The 20,682-nt window shown below is 42.1% G+C and overlaps 1 protein-coding gene across 4 annotated transcripts in view; it reads right to left on the reverse strand.

The window, feature by feature from the left end:
* The window catches only part of PIGN (phosphatidylinositol glycan anchor biosynthesis class N), a 276,457-nt gene that overhangs the window by 35,283 nt on the left and 220,492 nt on the right, over window positions 1–20,682 (reverse strand). For all 4 annotated transcript variants that reach the window (XM_030203213.1, XM_030203186.1, XM_030203203.1 and 1 more), the window contains exons 25-27: window positions 13,489–13,544; window positions 11,085–11,160; window positions 8,407–8,480 (exon numbers count right to left, since the gene is read on the reverse strand). In XM_030203213.1, the coding sequence (XP_030059073.1) occupies window positions 8,407–8,480; window positions 11,085–11,160; window positions 13,489–13,544 (206 nt within the window). The remainder of the gene's footprint in view (window positions 1–8,406; window positions 8,481–11,084; window positions 11,161–13,488; window positions 13,545–20,682) is intronic.

Raw genomic sequence — 20,682 nt, forward strand, 5'->3', positions numbered from 1 at the left:
TAGTCAGTAAAAGATTTCTTTATTCACTACTGTGTATAATAGTAATTGCTTGCAATGGGAGAAGATCACATTTCATTCAGTTGGACCCTGTGGTAAAATAGAATGACTTGAGGAAGCATAACCTGTCTTAACAGTAGCTCACATTGTTAGCTCCCCCCCCCCCCCAACTTTAGTGGCAAAATGCAGGGCATTTTTCTATGTTTGTGTAACTGTTTAGGACAAAAGTGATCAATACTGAACTGAATGAATGAGCATACTTCCAGGAAGAAGAGCAGCACAACATTTTTATTAAAGGCAGAAAGCCGATGTTTCAAAAAAAAAAAAAAAAAAAAAATTTGAATAATGTGCAAGATTCTGTGCTAAAAGAATATTTTAGAAAGAATATCAGATTCAGGGAGCCACACCGTCACTTTTTATTGTGAGCTTCTCCAACTGCTAGCAATTACTACTATGCACAGTAGTGAATAAAGAAATCTACCATGTTCGATGGTTTCTTTTTTTGAGTCTACATCCTCAGCAGGAAGGAAGGCTGTTGTCACCTAGACTACTACTCCCATCTCCCCCTCAGCTGGCTGAGGAATGTCTGACCAATGGGCTAACGGTAGAACCGAAGAACAACAACAAAAGTAAGTCATACAGGTTTCTTACTTTTAGTCTGACATGGAGAAGTCCTAAAAGAGGCACTGAGAAAAGAATAAGCAGTACATATAGGAGCAGAGGAAGAGAAGGAAGAACTGAGAGATGGACAGAGGATCTATGAGAGGGTGACAGATGAGCTGGTGAAGGAGCTAACAGATGGGCTGGGCAGGGGGTGGGGGAGGTAGGAAGGTAGCTGTGAAAAAGGATACTGGCTAAGATACATAATTCTACTGTTAGGACCTGGTGAGTAACTGAAAGGAGTAACTGCTAGAAGAGGAGGAAAATAACTGAGGGGAAGAGGATGGAGAAAAGGCTGAGTAGTAGAGATGAGAGAGATAGAGAAGAGTAGATGTGGAGGTGTATTTTCAAAGCACTTAGACTTATAGAGCTACACAGAAACCTATGAAACTTTGTAAGTCTAAGTGCTTTGAAAATGAGCCCCATAGGCTCTGAGGCCCCAATGCTTAGAAGCAAAGGCAGGCAGGCACAAGAGGCCATTAGCACTGAACTAGTGCCCGCATTTGCTCCCGCTGAATGTTCAGAGCTGACGTACGCGTCAAACAATGAGTTCACAGCTCTGGGTGCAATGAGCATACAAATGCATGCAGAAGATGGCCTCCCATATTCCTCTCCAGTGTTCAGTGGGCAGCACACCAAAGAAGGCGTTCCTCCTGCACAAACCCTATGCTCGCTTGGAGCTGACATTAGGGTTGTGCCAAGTAGGGGAGGAAAAGGGAGCCTTGACCTGTCAAACCTAAGCCCTGGTGGTTTGGTGGACCCAAGACACCCCCCCAAAGGCCTAAGGGCCTCGTGGTACAGCAGACCCGAGATCCCCCCCTTCAAAGACAAATCCTGGTCTCCCCCACTTCCCCAAAGACAAACAAACTATGGTGGTCTAGTGGGACCCCAGACCTCCCAAGGATTAAATCCTGGTGGTCCAGTGGGACCCCTAGCCGGGACCCTCCCTCAGGTGGCCTACCTTGGAGGAGGGAAGGAGTTCTGCGATGCACTGGGCACTGCCTAACTACCATATAAGGGAGGACATGCCCAGAGAAAGCAAACACCTGACCTGTCAAACCTAAGGCCTGGTAGTGCAGTGGACCTCTCTACTCCATAAGGACTAATAAGTTAGTTAGGCTCTGTCCAGTGCATCCTAGGATGCACCAAGCAGGGCGCTACCATTTTGACAATTAATGCAGTCTCACATTAGCTATTTGTTCTAAATTCATTCATTGTCTACAGTTGGTACAGAACTCTGCTGTTAGCCTGATCTTTGGAATATCTCGTTTTGAGTCACTTCAGTCTTATTATTCCAAACTACAATAGTTACCAGTTGCTGAAAGAATTCACACATTTTCCCACTTAGTTGCAGGCTCAATGGGGTAACATCACCTTTAAAATTCTTAATGGGGAAATTCCTGATTATATATGTTGAATCTAGTATCCTTGTTACAAGGTTCTTCTTCCAGATATAATACTCATAATTTTTTCAACTAAGATTTCCAATATACAAGAATTTAAAATCAAACATCTTATATTATTCAATACCAGCTAACTTGTGGAACCAGCTTCCTTTGTTTCTGAGGTCTTGTACTCTTATTCTGAAAAGGCGGGCTATCTAATATTTAGTTTATGCTACTAGTTTGGTTTAATTAGCTGTAGCTCCTGGATTGACTGGTCCAGCTCTTGATTACTGTAATCCATCCTTGAACTGAATAGGTAAAAGCAGAATACAAGAACAAGCATAACATAACATATGAGTATTATTTGTATTTATTGCTCTCTGTAATAGAGAGCACTTGCTCTGTCTGTGTAATAGAGAGCACTGTGTACTGGGGCTTCTTCCCCCCCCCCCCCCCCCCCCCCACCACTATAGTTTGCAGTATCCTATGATTGACTCCTTGTGAGCTTTCCCTATTGGCTGATAGCTCTGAGCATGGGCCAGTCCTCCCTCTCTACCTCTGTGGGCTGTGTGAGAAAGCCCAGTATTCCTAGCATGCATTGTGATCAGCAGCTGTTCTAGGGGTTGATCCCTTATTAATCTGCTGTAAATCCATCAAGATTTTTGACCAACCCTCCAAGTCATTTCCCATTTATTTTCCCAGAGTTTCTCTCCCTTATTCTCCTTAAAGTGTTACAGCCTTTTCTCTCAGCTGGGCTGAGGTTCTGGCCATCTCCTTGCCTTTGGGGTGGCTAGATAAGACAACGTGCAGAAGGCAACAATTCTCTTCTAAGGAACGGAACTGTAAACTGGATTTTATTATGAGTACTGCAATAAAGAAGATTTGCTTAACAACTGAGAGTCTACTGGTAAAACTTCTACTTGGGGATGGTTTAGCAGGCTGTTTAGCTGCACTATACTCTGTCTAGAAAAGAACACTACAGCTTTTTTTTTTTTAGTTTAGTCCACTATTGTTTTAATTCACAAAAAACTTTGGGGCCTTTTACTAAGCTGTGGTAAGCACTAATGTGTGCTTACTGCAGCTAAAAATGCCTTACCATGGGGTGCACTCAGGTGTCCTGTCTTAATTTTGGGACTGATGTGTGCTATGCACAAACTAAAAAAATAAAACTTTTTTTTTTTTTTAGCGCTGGGGCAGGTCTTGGGGTGGAGAGTGGGCATGCTCTGCTCTAATTGGTTAGGTTAGCACAGCTACATTGCTGCGTGCTGACTGATTAGTGCTTGGTTTGTGTGTGAGCTGCCAATAAAATAGGTGGCTGTAGAGGCTCATGCACTAATGGGAAAATTAGCACATGGCCATTAATGCAGAAAATAGAAAAATTGGCCATTTTACCCCTGTGGTAAAAATGGCTTTAGCATGCAGGAAAGACCAACTAAGGGCATAAGAATAGCCATACTGTCATCTAAAATTGTCCATCTAAACCAGTATCCTGCTTCCAAGGTCACAAGTACCTAGCAGAAACCCAATTAGTAGCACAATTCCATGCTACCAATCCCATACGACTTTTCCTCCAGGAACTTGTCCAAACCTTTTTTTAAACCCAGATATGCTAACCACTGTTATCACATTCTCTGGCAACGAGTTCCAGAGTTTAACTAATCTTTAAGTGAAAAAATATTCCATTTTATTTGTTTTAAAAGTATTCCCATGCAATTTCATTGAGTGTCCCTTGGTCTTTGTACTTTTTGAATGAGTGAAAAATTGATTCACCTCCACCCGCTACACACCACTCAGGATTTTATAGACCTCAATTATATCCCCCCTCAGCCATCTCTTTTACAGGCTGAAGAGCCCTAACCTCTTTATCCTTTCCTCATATGGGAACAGTTCCATCCACTCTATCATTTTGGTCGCTCTTCTTTGAAGCTTTTCTAATTGTGCTATATCTTTTTTGAGATATGGCGGCCAGAACTGAATGCAATGCTCAAGGTGAGGGCACACCATGGAATGATACAGAGGCAGGCATAATAATATTTCTGATCTTATTTTGCATCCCTCTGCTAATAATTCCAAGCATCCTGTTTGCTTTTTTGGCTGCTCAGTAGGCAGAAGATTTTAGTGTATTGTCCACAATGACACCTAGGACTTTTTCTTGAGTGCTGATTCCAAAAGTGGACCCTAGCATCAGATAACTATGATTCGGATTATTCTTCCCAATGTGCATCACTTTACATCTGTGCATCTCCCAAGGTCCTCCTTCATTGTTTCATGCATTTTGACAAGTCTGAATAGTTTTGTGTTGTCTGCAAATTTAATCACCTCACATTTCATTCTGATTTCCAGATCATTTATAAATATGTTAAATAGCACCGGTCCCAGTACAGATCCCTGCAGCACTCCACTATTCACCCTCTCCATCAAGACAAATGGCCATTTAACCCTACCCCTGATTTTTATCCAATAACCAATTCTTAATCCAAAGAAGGACATTGCTTCCTTTCCCATGACTCCTTAATTTTCTCAGGAGTCTCTCATGAGGTACTTTGTCAAAAGCTTTCTGAAAATCTAGATACACTATATCAACTGGCTCACCTTTATCCACATGTTTATTCACACCTACAAAGAAATGAAGCTAATTGGTAAGGTAAGACCTCCCTTGGCTGAATCAGTCTGACTCTGTCCCATTAAACCATGTTTGTCTATGTGTTCTGTAATATTATTCTTTATAATAGTTTCCACTATTTTTCCCGGCACTGAAGTCAGGCTTATTGTATAGAGAGAGGTGTGACCAGCAGAAGAAAGGGAGTGTTGATGCCTCTGTATAAGTCATTGGTGAGGCCCCATCTAGAGTATTGTGTTCAGTTTTGGAGGCCGTATCTTGCTAAGGATGTAAAAAGAATCGAAGCGGTGCAAAGAAAAGCTACGAGAATGGTATGGGATTTGCGTAACAAGACGTATGAGGAGAGACTTGCTGACCTGAACATGTATACCCTGGAGGAAAGGAGAAACAGGGGTGATATGATACAGACGTTCAAATATTTGAAAGGTATTAATCCGCAAACGAACCTTTTCCGGAGATACGAAGGCGGTAGAATGAGAGGACATGAAATGAGATTGAAGGGGGGCAGACTCAAAAAAAATGTCAGGAAGTATTTCTTCACGGAGAGAGTGGTGGATGCTTGGAATGCCCTCCCGCGGGAGGTGGTGGAGAGGAAAACGGTAACAGAATTCAAACATGCGTGGGATAAACATAAAGGAATCCTGTTCAGGAGCTTAACTGAGATTGGATAGCAGAGCCGGTAGTGGGAGGCGGGGCTGGAGGTTGGGAGGCGGGGATAGCGCGGGGCAGACTTATACGGTCTGTGCCAGAGCCAGTGGTGGGAGGCGGGACTGGAGGTTGGGAGGCAGGGATAGCGCTGGGCAGACTTATACGGTCTGTGCCAGAGCCGGTGGTGGGAGGCGGGGATAGTGCTGGGCAGACTTATACGGTCTGTGCCCTGAAGAGCACAGGTACAAATCAAAGTAGGGTATACACAAAAGTAGCACACATGAGTTGTCTTGTTGGGCAGACTGGATGGACCGTGCAGGTCTTTTTCTGCCGTCATCTACTATGTTACTATGTTATTGGTCTGTAACTTCCTGGATCACCCCTGGAATCCTTTTTAAAAATCGGAATCACATTGGCCACCCTCAGGTCTTCAGGTACTACAGACAATTTTAACAACAGGTTACAGATCACTAGCAGAAGATCAGCAATTCCATGTTTGAGTTATTTCAATACCCTGCGATGTATACCATCTGGTCCAGGTGATTTATCACTCTTTAACTTCTCAATTTGGATCAGTACGTCTTCCAAGTTCACTGAGATTTCTTTCTGTTCCTCTGCATCATCACACCTGAAAACCATTTCTGGTATAGGTAGATCTCTTATATCTTCTTCCGTAAAGACTGAAGTAAAGAATGCATTCAATCTCTATGCTATGGCCTTGCCTTCTCTGAGTGCTCTTTTTGCTCCTTCCTGATCTAACGGTCCCACAGATTCCCTCACAGGCTTCCTGCTTCTAATACAGCTGAAAAAAGTGTTACTATGAGTTTTCGGCAAGTTTTTTTTTTCATATTCTCTTTTAGCCTTCTTTATTTTCTTCATTCGTATCCTTTTTGCATTTTTTAAAGGATGTTCTTTTGGCTCTAATAGCCTCTTTCACCTCGCCTTTTAACCACCTGGCTGTCGTTTGCTCTTTTTTCCACCTTTGTTAATACATGGAATACATTTAGTCTGGGCTTCCATGATGGTATTTCAAACAACATCCACATCTGATTTAAAGTCCTAACCATTTGACTCATTTTGTCATAATCGCCCTTTCGAAAAATTAAAAGCTGCTACAGTAGCTTTCCTTAGTGACTTCACTCCAGATATCAGCTCAACTTTGATCATGTTATGATCAGTTTCCCAGCAGATCCAACACCATTACCTCTTGTATTATGCCTCGCATTCCACTAAGGATTAGATTCAAAATAGCTTTCCCTCAAGTTGGCTCCTGGACCAGTTACTCCAAGAAGCAGTCATTTATTACATCTAGAAATTTTACCTCCCTAGCACTAGAGAATGACATGGGGACAGGGACCTGTGGTAACCGTGGGGATAGAGTCCAAGGGGACAGGGTGGGAACGGGGACAGATCCCGCATGGACAGGGTGGGATGGGGACAAGCCCATGGGGACAGGGACAAACTTTGTCCCCATGACATTTTCTACTTTGAGGTCTGTTAATGAACTCGACTGTTATTTATGTTTGAGTGAAGCAGAAGACAATATTTAGTTTTTTGTAAAAACAAGCAAACATGTTGGCCACAACTAGCAAATTTTGCATGGGGGGGGGGGGGGGGTCCTGTACATTCCTGCTACCAGCAGATCTTCTAAGAAGACATCATCTATTGTAGGAAGGACTGTGGAAGAAAGGAGAACTTTTTAGCATATTCATAAATGACCTAGAAATGGGGGTAACTAGTGAGGTAATCAAATTTGCCGATGACACAAAGTTATTCAAAGTAGTCAAATCGCGGGAAGATTGTGAAAAACTACAAGAGAACCTTATGAGACTGGGTGTCTAAATGGCAGATGATGTTTAATGTGAACAAGTACAAAGTGATGCATGTGGGAAAGAGGAACCCAAACTATAACTACATCATGCAAGGTTCAGCGTTGGGAGTCACGGACCGAGAAAGGGGTCTAGGTGTCGTCGTAGATGATATGTTGAAAACTTCTGCTCAATGTGCTGCTGCGGCTAGGAAAGCAAATAGCATTATTACTCTGCCTTGTTGTATAGTATTCTATACCACAGTCCAGAAAAAATAGTAACCAGAGGAATCTTTCAGTCATTATTTCACTAGATCACGAGTGCCTGATAATACTGGCATATACCAAGTGTTCTTCCCCCTTTCCCTTCCTTCCTATCTATATCGTAGTTCGCTCCTTTCCCCTCTATATCCTGTTTTGTCAAGCTATATTCACTATTTGTTGCTGCCTTTTTAGACTGTAGGCCACCAAGATGGTTTGTCTGATGAGCGGGGTAGAAAACTTTCAATAAACTTGAAACTTGATGAATGTACAGCATTTATATGCAAATATTTTTGGATTTCGGTCATACCTTTTCCAGTTGTAGCTAAAGGTCAGTTACATTCAGGTACCATAGGGAGGACTTACAATCTAAGGGGTCCTTTTACTAAGGCGTGCTGAAAAATGGCCTGCTGTCATGTAGATGCGTGTTTTGGGTGTGTGCAGAATTATTTTTTATCGCACCTACAAAAAATGTTTTTTTGTTTTTTTTTTTTGCCAAAATTAGATGTGCGGCAAAATGAAAATTGCCATGCGTCAATTTTGGGTCTGAGACCTTACCGCAAGCCATTGACCTAGCGGTGAGGTCTCACGCTCGTCAAATGCCACTTGATGCGCATAGCTGACACATGCCAGAAAATACAATTTTTTTCACGTGTTTAGTAGACGCGCGCCAAAATTGAAATTACTGCAAGGGTAACATGGTAACCGTGTGGTAACTCCAATCTGGCACGCTTTAGGCACTCATAGGCGCCTACACGTCTTAGTAAAAGGGCCCCTTAGTTTGTGTTTGAGGCAATAGAATGTTATATGACTTGCCCAAGATTACAAGGATCTGCAGTGGAATTTGAACCGGACTTCCCTGGTTCTCAGCCCAGAGTTCCAAATATCTGCTAAGAACAAATTTTTATGTAGCATACCTACCATGAAAACAGCATCATGAGGAGAGGTCAAACAATAGAGTGAAATACTGTAAAGATGTACATACTAGATAAAATACTGAAGTATTTTGCAAATTTTACTGTACCTACCTTTTCGAAGAGAGCTGTACTGTAATTTGTACAGTTTCAAAAGCACACATCACAAGAACAAAAGGGATGAGGATCTGTTTAAAATAAAAAAAATGCATTATGAGTAATAGAATCAAATAGTAACTGAACGAAAAAAAAAACATGGGCTAAAGAGAAACTAACCAAAACGTGGGAGAAGAAAGCAGGCTGAACAGACAATGGGATAAATACACTAATAATGCAATAACCTAGTATGTTTATCCCATTGTCTGTCCAGCCTGCTTCCTTCTGCTTTTTGGTTTGTTTATGAGTAATAAAAACATTTACAGGACAGCCCAAAAGAGCACACTCCTGGAATTCATGTCCTACACTCTTTTGAGGTACTCCAGTGCTCTGTGAAGTACAAGAACAAATCACTGACAAAGAAGATGTTGAGCAGGGACTGTCTCTCTTTGTTAAATTGTACAGCGCTGCGTAACCCTAGTAGCGCTCTAGAAATGTTAAGTAGTAGTAGTAGTAAGATGTGAAAATAAACTCAGCTGGTTGCTTAATTTGTTACATTTGTCAGCTGTACTACCCAGTGACACAACTACTACTACTACTACTACTTAACATTTCTAGAGCGCTACTAGGGTTACGCAGCGCTGTACAATTTAACAAAGAGAGACAGTCCCTGCTCAAAGAGCTTACAATCTAATAGACAAGTGAACGGTCGGTCCGATAGGGGCAGTCAAATTGGGGCAGTCTGGATTCACCCCCCCCCCCCCCAATGTTATGGGGACGGGGCATTTTGAGGACTTGTATTAGAACTGGGGTTAACAACCATGCAAATTTATCTTATGTATATTCATTGTATACGTATTCAATAAATGACCACTCATTTTAATTCTGACATCAAATTCTACAAAGTTTATTTATTAACTAGTAAAAAAGGCCCGTTTCTGTCAGAAATGAAACGGGTGCTAGCAAGGTTTTCCTCGGATTGTATGTTTGAGGGAGAGAGTGTGTGTGAGAGAGAGATAGAGTGTGCGTGTGGGTCAGAGAGAGAATGAGAGAGACAGAGTGTGTGTGTGTTTGTGTGAGAGAGAGTGTGTGAGACAGAGTGTCTGTGTGTGACAGAGAGATAGAGTGTGATAGACAGAGAGTGTGTCAGAGAGAGTGTATGTGAGAGACAGAGTGAGTGTGTGCCCCCACCCCCCCTCAGGACCCCCTCCTCCCCTTTATGGTCTGAGGACCCCCTTCCACCCCACCTCTCTGGTCTCAGAACCCCCCTCACCCCTCCCTCTCCCCTGCCCCCCTCCAGCCACCCATGTCCAGCAACCCTCCTCTCCCCCTGCCCCCCCTGTAGCCACCCATGTCCAGCGACCCTCCTCTCTCCCTTGTCCCCCCTGCAGTCACCCATGTCCAGCGACCCTCCTCTCCCCCTGTCCCCCCTGCAGCCACCCATGTCCAGCGACCCTCCTCTCCCAGGCGATAAGTTTCGGCTGCAGTTTTGGTTTCAGCTAAAAGTGTTTAGACCATTTCGGTAGCAGTTTCGGTTGGCCTCTAACTGCAGGTTCAAGTACTGGTGATTCAGGTGGCTCCAGTGCAGTGTTTGTGGGCCGCAGCAGGAGCTGAGCCAGAGCTCAATATTCAGACGTTTGGTCTGACTTAGATGTTTTCAAATTATACCCTTATCTCTTAGGTGGTGCTAGTTAATATCCACATATAACTTGATCCATCCAAATTAGACATTTCAAGATACACCTGCTAAGTGTGTGCTGTCTGTTTGGCTGTCTATTTTATATGTTTAGTAGTTGACTGTCACAGCTTAGGCATATAAGTTAGACATCTAAGTGGCACTACTACAGAACACCTCAAATCTTACTTTCTTTTCAGACAGATCATCTTGATCATATGACAATTTACAGAGTCAAAACTATCTGTTCAATACCTCAGAATTTTGTCTTTTAAAAAGCACTTATGTGAGTAGCTCCATCCCCAACTGCATAACAGCTTTTGGATATCAATCAGTTTGCGCTGGAAAATCCTGCAATTCTCTTTTGATCAGATTGAGTAAATCAGGATTACAGCACTTACAATTGGTGCAAAACACTTCAGTCTGATTAATAACTGAGAATAAGAAGCATGACCATATTACTCCACTGCTGACCCAACTTCATTGGCTACCAATGGCTGCTCACATCACTTTCAAGATGTTTTTAGGATATAAATCGTTTCATTTGGGGCATCCTGTTTATCTTTTGAACAAACTGATACAGTATACTCCTCAGTGGGTATTTCTTTCATCGCAGAAAAGTCTTCTTCAGTCACCAGGTGTCGACAAGATCACGCTGTGACTAGAAAAAGAGTGTTTTTGTATGTGGGACCTTCATTTTGGAATTCCTTACCTGATGAACTTCATTATACTTCTTCTTACTTTTGTTTCTGTAAACTTTTAAAAACTTGGTTATTCCAAAAATGTTTTATTTAATGTGCTACTGACTTTGTTTTAACAAGATATAAGCTTATTGTATTAGTAACTGGTTGTTTCCATTTTGTAAGCTGCTTTAACAATGAGGAATAAATGTGGTACATAAAAATCAAGAAAGCCAATCCAATCCTCTTGCTGTGAGGATGCTTAGATGTATGTGTATAACTATGCTTTATTGAAAATTTACCAGTAATTATTTAAGCAGAAATTAAATAAAACTGCTCACCTTCCACATCATCAGAGCTCCCATTACAAAAGGACTGAACACAGTCAGAAAGCAATAAACAGAGGCTGGGTCAAAACTGGGAAGGAAAATGAAATCAGAATCAGCACAAAATATTTACTTAAAAGTATACATAGTCCTTCAGATTCTATATAGGTTGTCCAAAGTTGGGCACATATCCCAGATACGTGCATAAACTAATCATTGAAATAGGCAGTATCAATAACTGGAGTTAACTGGAGTTCACTGGCACTTAATTGGCAGTAAAGTGATGATACTTACCTGTAGCAGGTATTCTCTGAGGATAGCAGGTCTTATATTCTCACAAGTGGGTAATGCGGCAATGCATTGCCTGGTCTGGGCTTTATAACAAGCTTTAAGAGCTTTGTGGAGCACGAGAAATGCTCCACTGCCCATGCACAGGTGCAATCCTGCCCAACACGAGGGCATGGTTACCACAGTTAAATACTACAGCAAGAAAAATAAAAATAGGAGACAACTCCTAGGGGAAGTGGGAGGGTTTGTGAAAATATAAGACCTGCTGTCCTCAGAGAATACCTGCTACAGTTAAGTATCTTCGCTTTCTCTAAGGACAAGCAGGCCATTCATTCTCACAACTGGGGTATCCCTAGCATTCAGGCTCACTGAAAACAACAAACTTTGGTCAATTGGGCCTAGCAATGGCAAGGACATAATTCAGATTAACTTGAAGCTATATACAACTGAGTGAGAGAGCAGCCTGGAACAGACTAAAAGAGGTCTAGGGGACAGTCGAGTAGGGTATACTGCTCAAGGTAGTAATGAGATGTAAATGTGTGGACTGAAGATCACGTCATAGCCTTGCACATTTTTTCAAAGAAGACTGACTGCAAGTGGGCTACTTATGCAGCCATGGCCCTGACACTGTGCGCCTTGACATGACCCTCCAGTGTCAGCCCAGCTTGGGCATAAGAGAAAGAAATGCAATCTGCCAGCCAATTAGAGATTGTGCGTTTCCTGATGGCGACCCCCATCCTGTTGGGATCAAAAGAAACAAAAAGTTGGGGAGACTGTCTGTGGGGCCTTGTCCGCTCCATATAGTAGACCAATGCTTGCTTGCAGTCCAAGATGCGCAAGGATGGGCATGAGGTCGTGGAAAGAATGTTGACAAGACAATTGACTGGTTCAGATGGAACTCCGACACAACCTTTGGTAGGAACTTAGGGTGTGTCAGTATTTGTTTTAAATGCTGGCTGCAGCATTTAAATTAGTCAGTGGTGCTATCCAGATATTCAGTCCATTATTTAGATAAATTTGGAACAGCCTTTTTGCTGTCTAAATTTATCTGTACAGTTATCCGGCTAACTGAATGGAACAAGAACACTCAGCCCCAGTAATATCTACATAGTGCTGGGGTGCTCTGTGATGATTGCAATGGCATTATCTACACAGTGCTGCTAAAAATCAGTAGATGGTGCTGGCTGCAGCAATGATCCATTCAACTACAGCTGTTAACCAGATAATTCCCTTTGAATATTGGGGCCATACCTTATAATATTTTGTCTCTTCAATAAATTAAGAAATCTGCACATAGAATTTACTCATCGTCATTCTTTTTTCTTTACCACCCCTTTTTTTCTGGAACCCTTTTCCTCTGTCTGTTAGGGCTGAACCATATTTTAAAAACTTTAAAAATGCACTGAAAACCAACAAGCCTATAACACAACCTTCTAAGGGGGGTTGCACTCATGGGGCTATCAATGACATTCTCTTTTATCTTCCCCTTCCCTACTCCCTCCCTTCTTTCCAATTATGCCCTTCCTTCTCCTATTTATTTAGCATGTTTGATTCTTGCACTTACTGTATGAATGAGGAACATCTTTCCTGTCTAAAAATGGAGTTCCTTTCTTACTCTTGTTTTGATTTTATACTATTTTATATATACCACTCAGGTCTGCTAGCTAGTTCGAGCGATATATTAAATTCTAATAAATAGATAAATCAGTCCTATTTTCTCAGAAACAAATAGATAAATGAGATACAGCGATATCTAACTTGATGTTATAGTATTGTCGGACATAATAATAGTAGCCAATTTTTCCATTTCTATCACTTTGGTAACCATTTTACACTAGTCTGGTTTTTGGTTTTTATTGTGGTAGTTTTTGTTCTGCTCTCAGTACCCTGGTTCTATGAGCACATTAATACCAGGTATGTACCGAGCTGGAATTGTGCCCTGTGCAACATGTCCCCCTTCTCAGTGCCTCTGCCCTACCCACTGTGCTGTGGCCACTGCAGGGGTGGCAATGGATGGGGAATGATTTTTGCATCCCATCTCCCTTGCACCCTGTGTGGCCACACCAACTGCACACCTTCTGGACAGACCTGGACTGCATTATCACTGGTGAAATGATGCAAGCAAGATTACCTGTTAATAGATGCTATGTTTCCAGTACCAAAAAATGCAGTCACTATGAAGAAAACCTGACAGGTAGTTAAGGAAAGTGCAATTTAAATTAAGGTGAAAAATACAGAGAAGTAAGAAAGGCTTACAGCTAGAGCTCTGATTATTATAGGATGGGAATCAACGATTTACCACTAACAAATCCGTGGGAAACATTTAAGTGGCAGCCTGCTGGCCAAATACTGCTGACTAGTAAGGCGCTATTTAAATCATAATTTTATTTATTTATGACCTTTATATCCTGCATTAGCCCAAGTAGAAGTTGGGTTCAATGTGGCTTACATAACAATTAGAAAAGCACGAGCATGTTTAAAATATATTAACAGAAAGTAAAATACATCATATAATGTTAGACCAGCAAAAACTTGAGCTAGGAACAGATGTAATTAAACACGTAGGCTGCGCTATAGGCGAGATAGCGTTCCCATGCAATTTCATGGAAATTGCAGATGACATATTAGGCCTCTATCACAAATGAAGTTGGATCTTACCTAATAAGGGCATTTTTTAAGCTACCAATATTTAGGTGTGAGTATATACACCAGGTACTGAGCTTGAATTAGCACACATGCCTAAAGTTAGGTGCATAACTGTGTACTTACGCCAGTACACTATAATGCCAATTACATATATAATTGCTGCAGGGATGGTATTAGGGGTGGACAAACAGGGCAACTGCCCTGGGTCCTCATGTTAAAGGGGGCCCCCAAACCTGCCTGAAAGTTACAAGTGAGACAGCCTGCAAGCAAACTTTGGGGGCCCCTCCCTAGAATCTGCCCTGGGCCCCATCATGTCTAGCCCTGGCCCTGAATTGCTGATATAAAATTCATGCTTAGCGCAGATCATCCAAGCGCCCCCTATGTGTATTAGCAAAAGAAGCCTGTGTACCTAGCCAGCGAAGGTCAGAATATGTGTAGAGAGGAATGACGTAAATGATAGAAAGAAAGTATTTGTCTCCCTGCTCAGAGTTGAAGGAAGGAGACATGGGTTATTTAAATACTCTGACAATTCCATATATTCCAGGAAAGGTACTCAGATCAATGCAAGATTTTAGAATGGTAGTACCCTCAAGAACTAGAATAAGAGGAGACTGGGCAAAGGAAAGAGCTCTCTCTTGCTTAGTGCCCTTTTTGTGAAATATTATTCCAAAAGATTTACGTGCAGAATTGAATTTAGTGATGTTGAAGACCAAGCTTAAAAGTTTTTATTTTAATCAGGTGTTTAATTTTGGCTGATATGAGGATATTAAGATCTATTAGGATTCTGTTTAGGTGAAAATAATATTCTTGTGTGAATATCTTGGTTAAGAGTGCTTTGACAGAATGCTGTTATGTCTTTCCTATCAAATAAAATGGTGTTCTTTTCTTTTTTAAATTTGTGATTTTATTTTGTTAACCACTGTGATCTGTCCAAGCCAGGTGGTATATTAAACACTTAGCATGAGCAAAAATGCTTACTGCAAAATGCTCTTTGCATGCGCTAAGTGTGCAGTATTCTTGGTATTACGTTTTTGGAAGGGGCGTGTTGGGACGGAGAATGGGCATGAATGTGCTATCCAGCTAGCGCATTCTAACTACCACATGCTAACTGGTTAGCACATTCATAACAAAGGAGAGCCCTTAGCACTTCCTAAAAAGGAGGTGGTAACTGCTACCCCATCAATTTTTTCAGGTTACGCACACTAATGTGAATGTTAGCACACAACCTGTAAAAGAAATTCTAGAAATTCTCATATTTCCTGGGCATGCTACAAATGGGCTTAGTGTGCGCAAAATTCCTGTATTAGCACAAGCTGAGCTTATTTGCTAGTGTGCTTTAGTAGACACACCTCACAACTGTTTAGATGTGTAGACATCAGTACTGAATATGGCCAGCTCCTCCATGACTCCACCCCCAGACCGTACCTCCATAGCTCAGATTTATGCTGTGCGGTTAGAGCCGATATTCAGCGGCACTGCTGAATATTGGCAGTTAGCCTGCTCAGCATAGTTTAAGAGAGCAGGACCTATCCTGCCCACTTAAACCATGCTGCATATCAACCCTAATATCTGTAAAATATCTTTGCAGTAGCAAAATGTCTTGCCTGATCATTTTCTTTCCTTTAGTCCTACCACACCAATCTAGACAAATGAGTTGTGTCTGCCTACTAGCAGATGGAGACAGAGAAGAAATAGTCCCAAGTAATTCACCCCCTTAAGGGTATTGTGCAGCCATGGAATGTTCAGTATTTCATATAGCCAAGGAATGGTGCTCATAACATACTTAGAGAAGAACACTGAGCACTGAACAGCCAAAAGGTGACAGATCCAATGTATAGTGTGGCTCATACTAAACTGAAATACAGGTATTGCACTGAGTCAGCAGAAATGAGAAATGCGAGGCACTGAACTGGGAAACAAACACACACATCACCTAAGGAGAAATGAGAAAGGGAGGGGCTCTGGACTGGTCTGGTAAAACTAAAGGAAAGAAAATTATCAGGCAAGACATAATTTTTCCTTCCATCGTAGCCATACCAGACCAGTCCAAACAAATTGGATGTGGGAAAAAGCAGTGTCCCCAATATGGTGGGATGAAAAATTAGAAAAGTATATCATATGCAAGGAAAACTGAATTCTCTCAAGGATGAAGGCCCCCAGATTACATGCAAAAGAATCCACCCAAGAAATGAGTACCTTGGACCATCAAGAAGAATATCTCAATATGCTTATTTCTGATCTGAGGAAGAAGGGCAACCTTCGAAAGCTAATCAAGAAATGTATTAAGTTATGTCCAATAAAAAAGGTATCATCTTATTTTCTTTTCCATGTTTTATTTTGTTTGATTTCTATTGATAACCTTTAAGAGTGGACTAACACGGCTACCACACCTCTCTACTTAAAGGGAAGCTGAAGAGGAGCCGAAAGGGCACCACAGATAAAAAGGGAATGGTATAACCAAAGACAGGAATAAGATGAAGGTCTTAAGGACACTGAACAAAGTGGTATGCCACCAACCCATGACTCATAAAGACCTGCGAACCGAAGCACCAGAGACTCAGGTCAAAGATAAACAATGGAAAAGCAGCAAAATTAGAGACTGAAAACTAAGAGGGTTGGTATGCAGGAAAATCCTGGTTCAAGTCCAACAAGAAACCAGAGGAACTAACCACAGATTCATGCTCATGGACAGATCCAATCCCGGCATAGATAAAGAAAACCATGCTCAAGATGCAGAGATGGAGCCACACTGAAAATGCAGACACGGAAGCATGGATCAACCTCAGAGACAGAAGAGTGCTCCAGACTGAGAAGGGAGGTATTGCAAGACAGAGCATCTCCAACAAGTAGGAGATAGGAGGACTCCAAGCTCAGAGTCCAACAGTGGCCAATGGTGAAACTGAGCTGCAAATTGAGGATCAACAGTGCTCTCCCAGTCAACCTGTAGCAATGCAAGAGTAAAATATAGTCCATAAACAGAGAAGAAAATGAGCCTGCCAGGAAGAAATGGAACCGCGCTCTACATCTACAGATGGTACTGTGTTCCAGAACCAGATGTGGAGGAGTGCTCCATACCCAGAGATGGAGACAAACCCCACAGCTAGAGATGGAGCTGAGGAGAAACTTCAGATGTAGCTGGATTCTATGTCCAGATCTCAACTTCCACTCACTGCAAGAGATGAAGCAGAGTCCACATCCAACGAGGGACTCATGCACAGTCGGAGATGCAGACAGGCTCCATATACTGTGATGAGCTCCGCATCCCAGACAGACTGAGCTGTGCTCCACCTGTAGCGATGAAGCTGTGCTCCACATCCAGGGTACAAATTATATCATAATGCTAGAGTGGATCAAATTGGAGGGGGGGAGGGGTTTGAGCTATATATTAAAGAGGGAATTGAGTCAAACAAAATAAATATTCTTCATAAAGCAGATAGCAGCGTGCAATCCTTGCGGATAGAAATCCCTCGTGTGGAGGAAAGAGTATACTGGTAGGGCTGTACTAACATCCACCAGGACAGAACAGACAGATGAACAAATGTTTACAAAAATTAGAAAAGCTGGCAAATTGGGTAACATTATAATAATGGGTGATTTCAATTACCCCAGTATTGACAGGATAAATGCTATATCAGGAAGCACTAGGGAGGTAAAATCCTTAGATGTAATAAATGACTGCTTCTTGGAGCAACTGGTCGAAGAACCGACAAGGAGAGCTATTTTAGATCTAATCTTTAGTGGAATGCAGGGCATGATATGAGAGGTAAAGATGTTGGATCTGCAGGGAAACAATAATCATAACATGATCAAATTTGAGCTGATATCTGGAGTGAAGTCACTACAAAAATGTAGTGTAGCAGCATTTAATTTTTGAAAAAGTGAATATGACAAAATGAGGAAAATGGTTAAAAAGTAGCTGAAAGATTTGGCCGCAAAGGTTAGGACTTTAAATCAGGCATGGACGTTGTTTAAAAATACCATCGTGGAAGCCCAGACCAGATGTATTCCATGTATTAACAATGTTTATCTATTTATTTTTATTTATGTTAATTTATATACCATATCTTATTGCGACTGCAAAATAGAACTGTTTACATATGTATAAAAACAACTAGTGTATACAAATAAACAATGGTGGAAAGAAGAGCAAATGACAACCAGTGTGAAGTGAGAGAGACTTTTAGAGCCAAAAGAGCATCCTTCAAAGAATGAAAAAAAGGATTGGAATGAAAATAAGAAGCAATATAAACATGTCAAGCCAGATGCAAAGCACTGATAAAGAATGCTAAAAGAGAATATGAAGAAAAACTTGCCATGGAGACAAAAACTCAAAGTAATACCTTTTTCAGGTGCATCAGAAGCAGAAAGCCTGTGAAGAAATCCGTGGGACCGTTAGATCAAGAACGAGCAAAAGGGGAACTCAGGGAGGACAAGACCATAGCGGAGAGATTGAATGAATTCTTTGCTTTGGTCTTTTCAGAAGATGATGTAAGAGATCTACATGTACCGGAAATGGTTTTCAAGGGCGATGATGCGGAAGAACCAAAAGAAATCTCAGTGAACCTAGAAGATGTATTGAGCCTAACTGACAAGTTAAAGAGTGATAAATCACCTGGACCGGATGACATACATCCCAAGGTACTGAAAGAACTCAAAACATGAAATTGCTGATCTGTTGTTAGTGATGTAACACCATTTTTTTTTAAAGAGTTCCAAGGGTGATCCATGAAATTACAGACTGGTAAGCCTAACAAAATATTGAAAACTATTATAGAAACAAAGAATCATGATGGCAGATAAAGGCCAAATGGCCCATCCAGTCTGCTCAACTAAATATCTATAGAATGTGTTAGCTGTGTGAAACCTCTCTCTAAAGCTGTATTAAACCACTTAACTACACACAGCCAGTTGGGATGAGGGGAAGACAAGGTTTAGAGATGGAGCAGAAAAGCCCAAAACCACAGCTCTAAAGTAGGAATATTCAGATATGAGAGGGAATGCCATTACAGGTAAGTAACTTCACTTTTCAGCTTTATATAACAAATCTGTTGTCCTTTGTTTCCTGTTTGTTGAAGGTCTGTTTGTGTTTTGTGCATTCGACCAAAGTGTGTTATTCAGCTAGCCTGTGGTTTCCATGTAGACATCTGTAGCAGTCCTGTTTGTTCTTTTTTTCTCACTAGGTTGTATGTGAACCCTCTAGCAGTCAGACCTTGCATACAACAAAGAGAGAACCATAAACTAAAATGAAAGACATCAGAGGTGCACATTTCCCAAAGCTGACATATTCCAATTAATATATTTAGTATAAAATACTTTTTAAACCTTTGTCTGAGCATTTTATTTTTCCATTCACTTTTCTCAGTGTTTTTCCTATCTTTGATGGGTCTCTTTGACATTTCTTCTCTCTTCATGTTCACCATCTATCTTCCCTGGGCACCCATTGCCATAATGTCCAGCATCTCCCCTCTGTGTCCCTAATCCTTATCCTCCCCCATGTTCAGCATCTATCCTCTCAGGAATCCCATCTCCCTCTTTCTCAGTATTGCCCCCTCCTCCCACCAAGCCCCCATCTCCATTTTTTCCAGCTTTGCCCTCCTTCTTGGCCCTCATCTCCCTCTTTTCCAGCACTGCCCTCCCCCTTGGTCCCCATCTCCCTCTTTTCCAGTATTGCCCTCCCTCCATCTTTCCAGCATTACCCTCCCCCCCTTGGTCCCCATCTCCCTCTTTTCCAGCATTGTCCACCCCCTTGGCCATCTTTCCAGCATTTCTCTCCCCCCTTAGCACCCATCTCATTCTTTCCCAGCATTGACCCCCCCCCTCCCTCCTCAGGCCAATATCACTCCCTCTCTCTCCCCTTTCTTTCTCTCCATGGTCTGGCATTTCTCCTATGATCTCTCCCCCTCCTTCTGCTCCTGCATTGCTCGCTCACCCTATCCCTTCCTTACACCTCCCTGCAGTCTTCCCTATCTCTCTTCTAGTACTGGCAGTAGCAGCAATTAGAGCAGGCTGCTTCCAGCTGGTGTCAGAGCTTTCTCTCTGCAGGGTCATGCCTATTCTAATGCAACTTCCTGTTCCCGTATGGGGGGGCATTGCAGAAAGAAAGCTTTGATACCAGCTGGAAGCAGCCTGATCTAATTGCTGCCAGTACTAGAAGAAAGGTAGGAAAAACTACCGGGGGGGGGGGGGGGGGGGGGCGAAGAAGGGAGAAGGCAAGGCAGTGATGCAGTATTGGGGGGGGGGGGGGGGGGGGGTTGGTAGGAAAGGAAGCAGAAGCGGAAAAGGGGAAGAGATAGAGAGAGAACAGACTCAGGGCAAAACTTGCCATTTCTAAAACCAGCCCTGCGCAGAAAGCCTGTGCACCTGACCGGGGGGGGGGAAGGTCTGAAGCAAGACTGGAGGGCCTGGGCCCCTGAGGTCCCCCGAAGCTATGCCCCTGGCTTATAGGGACAGGATTCCAGCAGTGATTCTGACTAAGCTGAGGAAGGAAAGGAAATACAAGGCCAAAAAAGAAAAAGAAACCAGGATTAGCAGTACTTAATATGACTGTCTCACGATTTGACATCATAAAACAAAGCCTCCCTAGTGTACAATGTTGAAATAATCAGCCTAAGCTAGTCATCTACTCATTCTATACCAGTTGTTTAATACTGTAGGAGATAACGTTTAGTACCAATGCAAC

This window comes from Microcaecilia unicolor, chromosome 1 (assembly GCF_901765095.1).
Source record: "Microcaecilia unicolor chromosome 1, aMicUni1.1, whole genome shotgun sequence".
Lineage (NCBI taxonomy): Eukaryota > Metazoa > Chordata > Amphibia > Gymnophiona > Siphonopidae > Microcaecilia > Microcaecilia unicolor.